Here is a 16,841-nt window from a genome sequence, read left to right on the forward strand (position 1 = left end):
ATTCCAATTAGGTTCTTAAGTATAGCTCCTCTTTTGTTTATCTTTGATTTAACTGATCTGAGTCAGGGGACAGACACCGTGGTTATGGGACTATGAGTGGGCGACTGCTCCAACGAGACCACAGAGAAGCGCGTAGCATTGCACCTCTGATTACTGATTTCAGCCTTGGGTTGTCATGGTTTATGACCGATAATAGACTCGGTCAGATGTCTTGATATGAGAGTGGTTAAATTACTTTCATCAGATCTAATAAATGTAGTGTTTTCTGCGGTAGCTTTTTCAACGTTTTAGACACATGTATGGTAATAATACTGGTCCTAAATTAGTTAAAATTGCTGTTTTCTTTTATTTAAAAATGTAAAAAAAGAAGTGAGGACTCCTAACCCGCCCCGCCAAATTAGCAAACAGACGTGGAGTGGTACTTATTGTGCAAAGGAATTCAAATTATAGCAGTTGAATCTGGTTATCATATCATGGCTAAGAACCAATTAAATTGCTTGATTTCCCCATTTTGTAAACTAGAGTAGCTCAAACAGTATTTCCCATCATCAGCACAATAACACACGTGTTGTTACGATCCGGTCTGCAGGTCAATACAGGAGACAGATCTGACTGTTATAAACCAGCTGCTTCCAGTCAGTAATATTGACATTAATCTGAATGAAGACAAAGTCTGGAGGGTTACATGTCTTTATTTTTGGTTTAAGTATTAAGTATTTTGAAAATCAGAAACAATGAAAAACAACAAAATCATATTTTATGTCATTATCATATGAAATCAGAACAGTAACACATTATGTCCACAGGATCAGGCTGCACCACGACTCCATCAAGGCTCCGTCGTCGTTTCAATGTCCATTGGAGGTTTTCAGTGGACCGTCTGTATATCACACATTTAAAATATATAGTTCAGAGTTTTACACACACTGTTCTTGGTTTGCATGCACATTGAATACAAGTTTGCAGCTTGTTTAGATGTAGAAACAGATGCTTTGTGGCTGTACTTGAATATGACAGCCCTTTAACTTTCTCTGTAATCAATCATTTTAAATATATAAAAAACAATATAATTATATTTACAAGTTTATTATTCCTGGAGTCTGAGGTCATCAGGTCAGATGTTGTTAGTGGTCTCCAGCACTCATTTTAAAACCAGATGGGATCGATCTTTTTAATCAGTGGCACCCAGGATGTGGAACACACTGCCGCTCTCTTTGCATTGTTCAAACTCTGTTGATTCTTTTAAAAAGCATTTGAAGACTTGGCTATTCAAACAGCCTTTTAGTTAGACAAGGGCTTTCATGGCTGTCTGATTTTATGTACCTATGTTTTCCTTTGTATTCTTATGTATTCTATTTATCATATTCCAATTTATTGTAAAGTACTTTCTGATGTTATCTGTAAAAAGTGCTATATAAACAAACTTGACTTACTTATTAGATCTCTGTCATCTGGATTATGACGTGCTGATCAGCTAACACAACATGATTATTGACTGAAAGTCTCATCACTGTTGGTATGATCAAATACCAAAAAGATGTAATCCTGGCTAACTTTTAAAAATCCAAACTGCACAGAATTTTTTTCTCCCTCTCTAAAAAATCATATTTGCCCGAGCATCAGACACTGATTTGCCATACACGCTAATTAAATAACAGCCAACGGGACATTGTCGAAATTTGGCGCACTTTGGCTCAAACCCTGAAACTGAAATATTAAAGGTCTTCAAACCAGATTTTGACACAGGGCCCCTTCACGAGACAGGGCATTAAAGTGCTCATATTATGCTCATTTTCAGGTTCATAATTGTATTAAGAGGTTATATCAGAATAGGTTTACATGGTTTAATTTTCAAAAAACACCATATTTTTGTTGTACTAAACATTGCTGCAGATCCTCTTTTAACCCTGTGTATTGGACTCTCTGTTTTAGCTACAGAGTGAGACATCACACTTCTGTTCCATCTTTGTTTGGAGTCGCACATGAGCAGTACCTAGGTAAGGACTACTAGCCAGTCAGAAGCAGAATATGAGGGCGTGGCCTGACTGTACCTAGGTAAGTACTACTAGCCAGTCAGAAGCAGAGTATGAGGGCGTGCCCTGACAGTACCTAGGTAAGTACTACTAGCCAGTCAGAAGCAGAGTATGAGGACGTGCCCTGACAGTACATAGGTAAGTACTACTAGCCAGTCAGAAGCAGAATATGAGGGCGTGCCCTGACAGTACCTAGGTAAGGACTACTAGCCAATCAGAACCAGAGTATAAGAGCGCGCCCTGACAGTACCTAGGTAAGGACTACTAGCCAGTCAGAAGCAGAGTATGAGAGCGTGCCCTGACAGTACCTAGGTAAGGACTACTAGCCAGTCAGAAGCAGAGTATGAGGGCGTGCCCTGACAGTACCTAGGTAAGGACTACTAGCCAGTCAGAAGCAGAGTATGAGGGCGTGCCCTGACAGTACCTAGGTAAGGACTACTAGCCAGTCAGAAGCAGAGTATGAGGGCGTGCCCTGACAGTACATAGGTAAGGAGCACTAGCCCGTCAGAAGCAGAGTATGAGGGCGTACCCTGACAGTACCTAGGTAAGGAGTACTAGCCCGTCAGAAGCAGAGTATGAGGGCGTGCCCTGACAGTACATAGGTAAGGACTACTAGCCAGTCAGAAGCAGAGTATGAGAGCGTGCCCTGACAGTACCTAGGTAAGGAGTACTAGCCCGTCAGAAGCAGAGTATGAGGGCGTGCCCTGACAGTACCTAGGTAAGGACTACTAGCCCGTCAGAAGCAGAGTATAAGGGCGTGCCCTGACAGTACATAGGTAAGGATTACTAGCCCGTCAGAAGCAGAGTATGAGGGCGTGCCCTGACAGTACCTAGGTAAGGAGTACTAGCCAGTCAGAAGCAGAGTATGAGGGCGTGCCCTGACAGAACCTAGGTAAGTACTACTAGCCAGTCAGAAGCAGAGTATGAGGGCGTGCCCTGACAGAACCTAGGTAAGTACTACTTGCCAGTCAGAAGCAGAGTATGAGAGCGTGCCTTGACAGTACCTAGGTAAGTACTAAGCCAGTCAGAAGCAGAGTATGAGGGCGTGCCCTGACAGTACCTAGGTAAGGACTACTAGCCAGTCAGAAGCAGAGTATGAGGGTGTGCCCTGACAGTACCTAGGTAAGGACTACTAGCTAGTCAGAAGCAGAGTATGAGGGCGTGTCCTGACAGTACCTAGGTAAGGACTACTAGCCAGTCAGAAGCAGAGTATGAGGGCGTGCCCTGACAGTACCTAGGTAAGGACTACTAAGCCAGTCACAAGCAGAGTATGAGGGCGTTCCCTGACAGTACCTAGGTAAGGACTACTAGCCAGTCAGAAGCAGAGTATGAGGGCGTGAGCTGACAGTACCTAGGTAAGTAGTACAAGCCAGTCAGAAGCAGAGTATAAGAGCGTGCCCTGACAGTACCTAGGTAAGGACTACTAGCCAGTCAGAAGCAGAGCATGAGAGCGTGCCCTGACAGTACCTAGGTAAGGACGAAGCCAGTCAGAAGCAGAGTAAGAGGTGGTGCCCTGACACAAAAGACACCTGGAGCCTTAGGGGCCACTGAGCTTGGGTTAGCCATGAACGTAATAACACAAATTGTGAGAATTAATCGAATGATTGTTGTGTGTAAATAAAACAGCTTCCACTAAAATGATGGTGTATAGCAACATAGATGGATTACCCGAAAAACGTGCCGAAGGGCCAAAGGGCTCAGGGGCCACAGTCAAATGTTTGTTTAAAACTGCAGAAATAACTTAGGGATGTCAGTTTTGTTTTTTTGTCCCCAATTTGGATCTGAGTCCTTTTAACATTGAATATTTGAGTAATAAAAGAGTATCTCTTTCCACATAAACCAGCTGCACACCTTCTCCACATACCAGTTACATTCAACAAAGCAATTACATATGTTTAACAGCTGAATATCTAATAATAAAAATAAAACAAAGCTTAAGAGTCACATTTTCCTTTGTAATTTCCTCCAATATTTTGCACAGTATTTAGGGTACCACATTCTGATTACCAGACCATCCTCGACCAGATTATGACTGTGTAGGTTGATTGTGCAAGCTGCTATTTAAAACAAAACAGAAATAACTAAATATACAAACCGCACCACCATCATTTCCCCCTTTACGGTATTTTCGCTAGTAAGAATTTGTCTGATCAGCTTAAACAAGACAATAACATGTGTTGCTGCATTTGCACTTTTTTTTGGCGCATACCACTATACCTGCCACTGCAAGGCACAGTAGTCCACCCCCTACGGCTCCTAGTGCTGCTCCTATGGTAGACGTTATCTGACCCTCACCAGCAAGATACCCAATCAGACATCCAACACCCATACCAGAATAAACAGCAGTTCGAATACAAGCTAGTTTGGATTGTCTTCCTCCTTCTGCGGCATTTTGTACCTGTTGTAAGGCAGTTTCAGCCTCTTGGAGCATCTCAGGGGTGTAGAAGCTTCCTTCTTCTGCCTGAACCTTATCGTTGATCTTCTTCAGTAGCTCAGGGACCTTTTCGGGACGATTGTCAAGAAGATGGTATCCATAATCACACTTTTTGATTAGCTCGTGGAGATTTTCATTGCAACGAATAAAGTCCTCTATGGTACCTTTCAGCTCTAATCCACGGGTGAATAACACCATAGTGTAATCCATTGTGTTTTTGCCAAAAGTATCGCAAATGGTTTTTACCATGTCTTCTACTTTCTTTGTGTATTTATCTCTCACACTCATCACAATCACAAACACATGAGGACCAGGTTTGGCAAGTTTGATGGATTTCTTGATCTTTCTCACAATCTCCTCTTCTGTTTGGTCAGTGCTTAACAGACCAGGAGTATCAACAACAACCACATTTTGGTTGTTAATTTTCCTCTTTTCCTTCTGGCACTTCTCTGTGACAGGAGATAGACCGGGCTTTGAGTGGAATAGCTCATCGCCCAGGATGGTGTTTCCTGAAAAACTCTTCCCAACTCTGACCTTCCCAAGCAGGACGATCCTCAGCTCTGGCTTTTCACCTGCTGGAAAATTTTATAGATGTTAGTATAGTAAGAATCGCCTCTGTCATGATGTTATGTCAAACACTCAAATCTATGACAATCTATGAGATTGTGAGTCAGATGTTGACATTCAGATCGATTCCACTATCATGTCTCTATGGTAAGCCAATTTTGAAATGGTGAATCATACCCCACCCTACTGTGCCTCTGATAGCTAGTATTGGTTGCCTTTGTTGGTTAGGTTGGTTACTTTGGTTAGTTTTAGAAGAGGAGTGAGATTGGTTAGTGTAAGAATACCAGGGTAAGCTGATCAGAGTCAGGGTAGGTCATGCCTTCACTATCCTAGGAAAATGAAAGATTGTGTACAGTAAATATGAAGCTGCTGCAAACTGCCTGTTAGAGTAATGTGAGAACCTAACCATGTGGACTTTTTAAACAAAGAAAAAACTCAGCAAACATGCGGCCTCCCCTTTCAAAGGAACTGCAGACAGCCAACAGGCTCCAAAAACTCAAGATGTTGAAGGTCTCACCTACAGTAAGTGTTACTTTTAGGTTTGAATTCTGATCCTGGCTACCCATTGAATGAGACTCACTACTAGGGCGTCACCCAGCAGGTAAATTAACCCACCCTTGCAGTACAATGCAAGACGCTGAAGTTAGCAGTTCTTCACCTTGCTGGACACGTTTTGTGTTCATTGTTACAGATTTTTGATCCTAATTCACTTTAATGCACCGCTTACCGCAATTTTCGTTCCTACCCTAACCTATGGTCATGAAGGCTGGGTCATTAAAGATAGGTTGAGAAGCTCAGTCATCATTGAGGAACTTGGAGAAGAGCCGCTGTTCCTTTGCATGGAAAGCGGGCCTCTGGTAAGGATGCCCTGGCACGTCCAGCTCGGAGGATACCTCGGGGAAGACCCAGGTCAGAGCTGTTTAATGTGGTAAAGTTTGGGGTCCCCTGCTAGAGCCACTGCCCCGCGACCCGACACCGGATAAGCGGTTGAAAATGAGTGATGATGTGATGAGTAATTAATCAGTAATGCTGGTTAAATTTTATTACATTTTAAAACACATTAGTAGTGTGTTTTGACCTTCAGAATGTTATAACTTGTCCAAGTGCAGAGATCAGTTTATTTTTCTACTAACGAAAACTGAAAGTGTACAATCTTACCTGTCCTGTCTACACGGTGCGCCGCATCATGGATTCCAGACGACAGGGTCGGGGTTTCCAGTATCTCGTGGACTGGGAGGGTTATGGTACTGAAGAGAGGAGTTGGATTCCTTGACGTCAAATCCTTGATGATGACCTTCTGCGTGACTTCTACCGCCTTCATCCTGGCGCTCCGGGTAGTCCGCCCGGTGGCGTTCATCGGAGGGGGTGGGGGGGGGTACTGTCATGAATTTTTTCCTGAGTTCCTGAACACACCCTGTCTGGTTGCCTGGCAACTTTGCAAGGCGGGAGATCTCTCCACTACCCACACCTGCATCTCATCAGCTACCTGCACACCTGGTCCTGATCACCACCTCTCCACTACTTAAGCTCTCATCCATTCCCTGCCGGATCGTTAGCCATTAACAGTATGTTGTGCCTGTGTATCAGCCTCAGTTTGCTTAGAGTTAGTTTTGCTGCTCTGTTACCTTTATTTGCTGTTTACTTACCTCTGTTTCCTCTGTCAGCAGTTACTCTCCCGGAATATTCACTCCACCTCTGCCTGGTCGTCAACTGCTTCAGAAACAACATTGAATCTGCTCATTCCCTTCCACCTACTCACCTCCACTGCCTGCTTCGTCACCTGGATTCTCCTGCTTCCACATTTAAGTCTGTAAATAAATACTCACCTTTACTCAACTCACCTTGTCCTGGTCTGCTTCTGGGTTCCGCCTTAGAGAATCGTGACAGAACGATCCGGCCAAGAATGAACCCAGCGGACCTGGACTCCGTTCGCCATGCCATTTCCCAACAAGGGAATATGTTGGGACAACACAGCACGGTGTTACAGGAAATAGCGTCTTCAGTTCAGAACCTTTCTGCCAGCATGACGAGGATCCAGGCTCAGCTCAGTTTGCCGGCTGATAATCCACCACCTGTTTCACCTCCCTCGCCTGCCACTTCTGGAGCTGTTTCCTTCCGTGAACCCAAGGTTCCGACGCCAGATAAGTACGACGGGGATTTAGGAAGATGTCGTTCATTTCTCATGCAGTGTGGATTAGTTTTTGATTTGCAGCCCAACTCATACGCCACAGACAAGGCCAGGATAGCCTTCGTAATCGAATTGCTGCAAGGAAGAGCTCTGGACTGGGCTTCGGCCTTATGGGAACGACAGGACACCTGTATGGTGTCCTACCAGGAGTTCACGGCAGAGATGAGGAAGCTGTTTGACCACCCCGTCCGAGGTAGGGACGCAGCTAATCGTCTGTTTTCTCTTCACCAAGGGGCTCGCATTGTTACAGATTTTGTAATTGAATTCAGAAAAGCGGCTTTTTATCAGGGGTTATCGGAGCAACTTAAAGATGAACTGATTTCTTATCCTGAGCCTAGTGACCTGGACAGTCTGATAGCGTTATCTGTTTGGGTGGATAACAGAATCCGAGAGAGAAGGAGGGAGAAGCGATGGGGGTCTTCCAACCAATCACCGTCTCTGTTACCGCTCAAATCGGGTAATAAACCAGAAAGAGCTGATCATTCTTCACCACACGAGATTAAAGGAGAGTTTCTGCCTTCAGATCCTGAACCCATGCAAGTGGGGCGGCAGGGGTTTACCAAGGAAGAGCGCCAATGTAGACGTGAGACCAACAGCTGCCTCTACTGTGGTAACTCGGGGCATTACATCTCCACCTGTCCATAGCGCCCGTTAAACGGCCCGGCTCGCTGAGTTTGGGAGGACTTTTAGTGAGCCAGTTTCAGTCTCCCAATAACCCTGTCAAACCCCGTTTTCCTGCAACCCTCATGAACAATAATCAGATTTTTGAGATTAACGTTTTAATCGATTCAGGTGCTGACGACAGTTTTATGGATGCCGACTTGGTGGAACAGCTGGGGCTTTCCAAGGAGCAATTACCGTAAGCCATTGAAGCAACTATCAAAGATTCATCCGTGATTACAGCCGTGTGGCTGCCCCTTTGACTGCCCTGACTTCTAGCACCAGAACATTCTGTTGGAATCCTGAGGCGGACCGAGCATTCCTGGAGTTGAAGAGCCGATTCATCAACGCCCCTATTCTCTCTCAACCTGACACTTCCCGTCAGTTTGTTGTTGAAGTGGACGCTTCTGATGTGGGAGTTGGCGCCATCTTGTCCCAGCGAAGCTCCACTGACAGTAAACTCCATCCCTGTGCCTTCTACTCTCGTCGTCTTTTGCCTGCGGAGAGAAATTACGATGTGGGGAACCGAGGGCTCCTCGCTGTTAAACTCGCCTTGGAGGAGTGGCGCCACTGGTTGGAGGGGGCAGAGCAACCGTTTATTGTCTGGACTGACCACAAGAATCTTGCTTATGTGCAATCTGCTAGACGCCTCAACTCCCGTCAGGCCAGGTGGGCTTTGTTTTTTGGACGTCTTAATTTTTCCCTGACTTTCAGACCTGGCTCCAAGAACAGCAAGGCGGAAGCCTTGTCCCGGATGTTCTCCAAAACTGAGGAGAGTGGGGCCAAAACTGAGACTATTCTTCCCCGGGACTTAGTCATTGGAGCAGTTACTTGGAGGATTGAGGAGGAGGTCATGGCAGCCCTTCGGACACAGCCCGGTCCTGGTAATGGTCCCCCCGGTTGGTTATTTGTGCCTGAATCTGTCCGTTCTGCAGTTCTCCAGTGGGCCCACGCCAACAAGATGGCTTGTCACCCTGGCGTGGCTCGGACAATGGCATCACTACGCAGACGTTTATGGTGGCCTGCTATGGGAGAAGATACCCGGAGTTTTGTTGCTGCCTGTCCAGTTTGTGCGCAGAACAAGAGCACCAATCGGCCCAGCTCTGGACTTCTTCATCCTCTACCTATTCCCCGGCGACCATGGTCGCATCTGGCTCTGGACTTTGTCACTGGGTTGCCCTCTTCTGATGGGAACATGGTCATTCTGACTATTGTGGACAGATTTAGCAAGTTCACCCACTTTGTTCCCGTCTCCAAACTTCCCTCTGCCACTGAGACGTCCAAAATCCTTGTTAGGGAGATTTTCAGGATCCATGGTCTGCCCAGTGACATTGTTTCTGACCGTGGACCTCAGTTTACCTCTGCGGTCTGGAAATCCTTTTGTTTGGCCATTGGAGCTACAGTCAGTCTCACATCTGGATTTCACCCCCAATCTAATAGTCAAGCTGAGAGAGCCAACCGGAAGATGGAATCCACACTTCGCTGCCTTGTCTCCTCCAACCCCACCTCTTGGGCTTCTCAGTTGCCATGGGTCGAGTATGCCCATAATACTTTCCCTACATCTGCCACTGGGATGTTTCCCTTCCAGTGCCTTTACGGTTACCAACCTCCATTGTTCCCTTCTCAGGAGAAGGATCTCTCGGTTCCCTCTGTCCAAGCCCACATTTGCCGTTGCCACCGGACCTGGCATCGGGCCAGACGGGCCCTCCTCAGAGTTTCTGATCGGTATCAGCTCCAGGCTAATCATCGCCGTATCCCAGCTCCCGCTTATGCCGTTGGAGATAAGGTCTGGTTGGCTACACGGGATCTTCCTCTGCGGACTGAGTCAAGAAAACTGGCACCTAAGTTCATTGGTCTGTTTGTGGTGGAGAAGATCATTAATCCTGCTGTAGTTCGACTCAGCCCAAGATGCTCAGAGTCCATCCCGCCTTTCATGTCTCCTGTCTCAAGCCGGTTCTTCTCAGTCCTCTGTTGCCCCCTCCTCCTCCTCCTCCTCCTCGGATGATCGGAGGTGGTCCTGTCTACACGGTGCGCCGCATCATGGATTCCAGACGACAGGGTCGGGGTTTCCAGTATCTCGTGGACTGGGAGGGTTATGGTACTGAAGAGAGGAGTTGGATTCCTTGACGTCAAATCCTTGATGATGACCTTCTGCGTGACTTCTACCGCCTTCATCCTGGCGCTCCGGGTAGTCCGCCCGGTGGCGTTCATCGGAGGGGGTGGGGGGGGGTACTGTCATGAATTTTTTCCTGAGTTCCTGAACACACCCTGTCTGGTTGCCTGGCAACTTTGCAAGGCGGGAGATCTCTCCACTACCCACACCTGCATCTCATCAGCTACCTGCACACCTGGTCCTGATCACCACCTCTCCACTACTCAAGCTCTGACCTGACATCCATTCCCTGCCGGATCGTTAGCCACTAACAGTATGTTGTGCCTGCGTATCAGCCTCAGTTTGCTTAGAGTTAGTTTTGCTGCTCTGTTACCTTTATTTGCTGTTTACTTACCTCCGTTTCCTCTGTCAGCAGTTACTCTCCCGGAATATTCACTCCACCTCTGCCTGGTCGTCAACTGCTTCAGAAACAACATTGAATCTGCTCATTCCCTTCCACCTACTCACCTCCACTGCCTGCTTCGTCACCTCCTGCTTCCACATTTAAGTCTGTAAATAAATACTCACCTTTACTCAACTCACCTTGTCCTGGTCTGCTTCTGGGTTCCGCCTTAGAGAATCGTGACATCAGGGCAGGGTCTTTTCTTCTTTCCCTTTTCAGCATATGAACCTAGGTCAACGAGGGTCGCGTTTCCAGTACAGACAGACCAACAACGGGACAATTTTAACAATTTTCGCCATCTTATTCATCACTAATTTCACTTCTGACAACGTTTTAGGCGAGAATTGATGCAGAATTGACAATTTGCTTCAAAGTTTTCGGAGTTGAGAAGCTCCATAAAGTGAGGCGACAGCCAGCAGGCGACAGCCAGCAGGCGACAGCCAGCAGGCGACAGCCAGCAGGCGCCTGCCCCGGCCTCTAGCTCGTTGCTCGGCCAGTCATGCTCAGAGACCCCGCTGTAAGCTGGAGGTCTCTCAGACCGGTCTCGTAAATAAGAGGCTTTTATTTCGCCATTGACGGTTTGTTTGTTTAAACATCACAACACAAGTCCATCATAAGATTAACGGGAACCTGTGGTTAACTGTCTTTTCGGAGTTAAACTCCACAAGTGTGTCCTGCGGCTGGCTGGCCGTCACACACACACAATCACCCACACACACACGTCCACAGCGCAGCAGGCAGAGGCGGGGGAGAGAGAGATACCCGTTTCTCTTCGGGAGACTTGTTTAAATTATGACAAATATGCTATATACATTAGATTTAGTATTTAGTTCATACTTTTTTTGGTGTATTTGTTTTCTGATTTTAATCCTATAAAGACCGTTGCCGTGCTTGCATCACTCCCTTACCCCTCCTACCAGTCCCTATGGCCACTTGGCCAGTGCGAATGCAATTGGAAAAAACGGTTTTGGGGGAGAGTAGTTAGTGGATCTGTTTAGAAGTGGACTTTTCCTATAACTACGTTCCTGTAACTACTTGGTCGGAAAGCGGCTATGGAGTGACAGCTGTGTGCCTCAAAACAGGAACTCCATAATAGTTTGCTATGGCAGAATTCTTGGCGAGGAATTCTAAGATTCACCAGATTACAATGAAGTACTCTACCCCAGCTCATTCTGCTGTACAAGAGGTAGATAACGTGCACAGTCAAATTGAGAAGGCAATGGCATTATCTGAATTCTACTCTCCCGTGTCATTCTTGCGTGTGTTACTCAAAGTAAACAGGAACAACAGATTTCTATGACTTTCACTCATGTTCCAAACTGTTAAGTACAAATAGGTGCCATTTTCTGCAGTGTGTCAGCTCATATTGATCAGTGCCCATATACACTTCACTACAAAACATCACATGCACAGGCTTTAGAGGTAGCAGGAGACCTTAGAGGACCAAGTAAAACCAGGAGAAACTTGGCGCCTACATGCACCCTACCCAAGCCAAGGATGCTTCCAAAACAGAGCCATGTCTCAGAGGCCAAGATGAATGATATAGAGTCGATGTTTAGATTCATACCACTTGCAGATAAATAGTATTACCATGCTATGATAAAGAAATGAGCAAAATCAGTAGGCCTACACAGAATAACTGCTTGCTATGTATGTATGTGTGCAAGTTTTACAGAGTTGGTGAGTTGGAAATCATACAGACTATTGCATTGATATGTTGAAGAAATAATTGTTTAATAGGCCTTAATGTTAAGATTGCCAACATGAGCTAGTTGTGTGTTGATGAATAAGTGAATAGTATGTGATGTAAATATGTGATATATGTGAATAGTAAGTGATACTTTGTATATTTTATTGCATTAAATGATTTTCATTGCAAGTAACAGCATGTCAAATGAGCTCAATTTTAAGTAACCAGTCTTGGGTTTGAAATTTAAAACATTTATGATCAGTTTTATCTGAATGAGTAATATTGTATGACGTGTTTTACATTTAAATTGTTTAAAAATGATTTGATAAACTATCAAAATAAAGACTGATTTTAAATATTCATTCAACTCGTTTTGCTTTTCTACTGAAAAGACTTTGATAAACTGAAGGACCTGACCGACAGGACATATACAGTATATATATATATATATATATATATATATATATATATATATATATATATATATGTGTGTGTATATATATGTATAAGTAAATTGTTATAATTCTTTATAATTCTTTATAATCATTGTTCCTTTTTCTGTTTTTGAAGATATAACCTTATAATTCCAAGGCAGCTGTTAGTTTTTAGAACTATAAGGTGCTATCTACAATTGACCTGTTTCAAAAACCCTAACTTACAATTCATGTAGAATTTCGGTTTCTCAGATGTAGAATACGTTCATGGTGTATGTAACTCTGGTGCTATACAGAAATATGCTCCATTTGTCAGTTTTGCTATTTGCAATGCTAAAACTTTAAACGTCTGTAAGTATTATCAGGAAAATGTAGTTAAAGTATTAAAAGTAAAGAACAATCCTCCCATTTGCAGGCTGTTATATTTTTGGCTAGTTTCATTTAGAATAAAACATAAGATTTTATAAACTACATGTATTTTGTGTGCAGGAATCTTAATGTGTAAAGTAACTAGTAACTAAAGCTGTCAGATGAATGTAGTAGAGTAAAAAGTACAATTTTTCTCTCTGAAATGTAGCGGAGTAGAAGTAGAAAGTGGCATGAAAAGAAAAGACTCAAGTAAAGTACAAGTACCTCAACATTTAGACTGAAGTACAGTAGTGGAGTACATGTACTTAGTTACATTCCACCGCTGGTAATCATATTGAAGTAACTCATGCAATTGCAACTTTATAAAAGCCATCCAAACAATGTTTATCATTTATTTCTTAATTACTGTCAAAACAACAAATTATAGCATAACTAATAATGAGTAAACGTTATTACCATTTCATTGTTTTTTTACCTTAAAATAACTTATTAAATGAAGTTTAACTTGCAATCAATTTACCATTTGTTAGTGATGGTTATGATAAAGTCTTGCCAAATATAAAAAACAAATACAATAGTTAAAGAAAAGTATCTGCAAACATCCAACTAACTAAAAACTTAGATATTGTCTCTAAAATGCTGCTTAATCCAGTTGTGTGCAGATAATAAAACTCTCTACTGCAGATAGATACACTACCAAACATCTCTGAACTTCACAAAAACTCAACATTTCAGTTGTATTTTTAATGAATATTGAAAGATAGTTCAGTCCAAATTAGTTCAAAGTTGTCTCAAACATCATTGATCCCCAAAGACAGGTTAAAAAGAGAATGAGCTGTTAATGAGTTGCTGGTTCATTTTTAAGAAAACAAATATTGTTCCATATATGAAACCCCAGACACTGCAATGAGCTCTAATACTGTAGAATAAATATATTTACCAGGCTGCAGACTGTCACCTTCTTTCTTGGAAGAGTAGCTCATCTTTAAAGTCGTGTGTCTGTGGATGTCTTGTTCTGAGTATTTTAATCTCCATCTCATCATTTTATAATATAGCCTGCTTCTAGTTCCCTCCCCTGAAAGCCACGTCACCTGAGCTGGCCAATCACAATTCAAATTGTGGCTGAAAGTAACAAATCAGGAGGCTCAGCTGAAGTTTACTTCCACAAGTCTACTTATTCGCCAGTGTTAATCAGTTTATTTTAGTTTAATTCATAAAAAAAGGTAAATTACAAAATCCCCACAATAAAACACTATCTATCACAGATAGTTTAAGAGTTAAATGTACAGGATTTCAGAAGAAAAGTGGCCCGGGACCACACTGTTGGTGCAAATTGAAGAAACAAAAAGGAAGTGTGATTATTCACTTAGATGTTCAGATTGATACCACTCTCATGTCTGTACAGTAAATATATAGTTGCAGCTGGTAAGCTTAGCTTAGTTTAAAGGCTGAAAACAGAGGGAACAGGTAGTCTGGCTCTGTCCAAAGGTAACAAAATCCAACTACCAATAGGGTTGGGTATTGTTTGGGTTTTTTTCCGATTACCTGTGCTACAACACTACTTTTAGAACGGTGCTTGGTGCCGAAGCAGTGCATAAACCGATACTTACATTTTTTTTAAAAGCACAAAACGACAGTCTGCGACATTAAATGGCTAAGACCATATGGTCAAATTTAAATTATTTATTTAAAATGTAATAATAATTTTGTCTGTTAATTGCTGTTAAACAACAAAAAGAAGAAACTCATGATGGCAGAAGGTTACTTTACAACAACATTGAATGCACCATGAGCTAACAAGGTGCAATTGAACGCACCATTAGGTCCTGTCGGTGTGGGGTGGGAATCACAGGGTACCTCACAATACGATACATGGCTCACGATACAGCATTCTCCATCCATCCATCTTCGTCCGCTTATCCGGGTTCGGGTCGTGGGGATAGAGCTTCAGCAGGGGACCCCAAACTTCCCTTTCCCGAGCCACATTAACCAGCTCGGACTGGGGGATCCCGAAGCATTCCCAGGCCACGGTGGAGTAATAATCCCTCCACCTAGTCCTGGGTCTTCCCTGAGGCCTCCTCCCAGCTGGACATGCCTCCACCTAGTCCTGGGTCTTCCCCAAGACCTCCTCCAAGCTGGACGTCCATCCACCTAGTCCTGGGACTTCGCCGAGGCTTCCTCCCAGCTTGACATCCCTCCACCTAGTCCTGGGATTTCACCCGAGGCCACCTCCCTGCTGGACGTGCCTCCACCTAGTCCTGGGTCTTCCCCAAGACCTCCTCCAAGCTGGACGTCCATCCACCTAGTCCTGGGACTTCGCCGAGGCTTCCTCCCAGCTGGACGTCCCTCCACCTAGTCCTGGGTCTTCCACGAGGCCTCCTTCTAGCTGGACATGCCTCCACCTAGTCATGGCTTTTCCCCCGAGGCCACCTCCCAGTTGGACGTGTCTCCACCGAGTCCTGGTTCTTCCCAGAGTCCTCCTCCCAGCTGGACGTGCCTCCACCTAGTCCTGGGTCTTCCCCAAGACCTCCTCCAAGCTGGACGTCCATCCACCTAGTCCTGGGACTTCGCCGAGGCTTCCTCCCAGCTGGACGTCCCTCCACCTAGTCCTGGGTCTTCCCCAAGACCTCCTCCAAGCTGGACGTCCATCCACCTAGTCCTGGGACTTCGCCGAGGCTTCCTCCCAGCTGGACGTCCCTCCACCTAGTCCTGGGTCTTCCACGAGGCCTCCTTCTAGCTGGACATGCCTCCACCTAGTCATGGCTTTTCCCCCGAGGCCACCTCCCAGTTGGACGTGTCTCCACCGAGTCCTGGTTCTTCCCAGAGTCCTCCTCCCAGCTGGACGTGCCTCCACCTAGTCCTGGGTCTTCCCCACGGCCTCCTCCCAGCTGGACGTACCTCCACTTAAACCTAGGTCTTCCCCAAGGCCTCCTCCCAGCTCGACATCCCTCCACCTAGTCCTGGGTCTTACCCGAGGCCTCCTCCCTACTGGACATGCTTGGAACACCTCCCTAGGAAGGCGCCGAGGGGGCATCCTTACCGGATGCCCAAACCACCTCAACTGGCTCCTTTCAACGCAAAGGAGGAGCGGCTCTTCTCCAAGTTCCTCATGGATGACTGAGCTTCTCACCCTATCTCTAAGGGAGAAGCCAGCCACCCTCCTGAGGAAACCCATTTTGGCCACTTGTACCCTGAATCTTGTTCTTTCGGTCAAGACCCGATAAAGCATTCTGCCATAATATAATAATAATATATTGCTAGACAATCCTTCAATGATACATGACGATATTGGTCTAACTATGAATACAAAATGCCTGTGAGAAGATTAAGTGCAGGTTTTCCTTTCTTTATTCACTGCAATTCCAAACAGCACAATTCTGCAGCACAGGTTTTTCACTCTGTATAAATAAAAAAACATTTCTTTATAAAAGGCACATACAAATGCAAATTCTAGTGCTTAACCCTCTGAAACACAAGCCATTTTTGAGCGTTGTTTTGCTCCTGTCTAATTATTACTCACTGTGAGCTAATTTTTCACTCTATCTGCAAGTTTTGCATCTCAAATTAACAAGCACAACCATGACCAGAAGTAGGAATAACCCATAAATGTCTTTTGAGCAGTATAACAAAGTTATAATGGCATAAACATAACAAAAAGGAAAAACTCTTAATTTATTTGGTAATTTATAACCCATTTCCCTAATATATCTATATATATATATATATACAGTGAGGAAAATAAGTATTTGAACACCCTGGTATTTTGCAAGTTCTCCCACTTAGAAATCATGGAGGGGTCTGAAATTGTCATCGTAGGTGCATGTCCACTGTGAGAGACAAAATCTAAAAAAAAAAATCCAGAAATCACAATGTATGATTTTTTAACTATTTATTTGTATGATACAGCTGCA

General features: G+C 44.4%; 1 protein-coding gene across 1 annotated transcript; it reads right to left on the bottom strand.

Annotated features, from left to right (window-relative positions):
* Window positions 1-687: 687 nt before the first annotated feature.
* On the bottom strand, window positions 688-13,963 carry LOC116048198 (GTPase IMAP family member 7-like). Its single transcript, XM_035994433.1, has 3 exons — window positions 13,871-13,963; window positions 4,432-5,042; window positions 688-880 (listed from the first exon to the last, which is right to left on the bottom strand). The coding sequence occupies exons 1-3, from the start codon at window positions 13,911-13,913 to the stop codon at window positions 869-871; spliced, it is 666 nt and encodes a 221-aa protein (XP_035850326.1). The 5' UTR covers window positions 13,914-13,963; the 3' UTR covers window positions 688-868.
* Window positions 13,964-16,841: the final 2,878 nt, after the last annotated feature.

This window comes from Sander lucioperca, chromosome 2, assembly GCF_008315115.2.
Source record: "Sander lucioperca isolate FBNREF2018 chromosome 2, SLUC_FBN_1.2, whole genome shotgun sequence".
Lineage (NCBI taxonomy): Eukaryota > Metazoa > Chordata > Actinopteri > Perciformes > Percidae > Sander > Sander lucioperca.

Excerpts from the sequence above, each read along its gene's own strand:
- LOC116048198 (XM_035994433.1), bottom strand. The coding sequence starts at position 13,913 with ATGAGCTACTCTTCCAAGAAAGAAGGTGACAGTCTGCAGCCTG. Across the intron at positions 5,043-13,870 it reads AGGTGACAGTCTGCAGCCTG|CAGGTGAAAAGCCAGAGCTG; the intron begins GTAAATATATTT and ends AAAATTTTCCAG.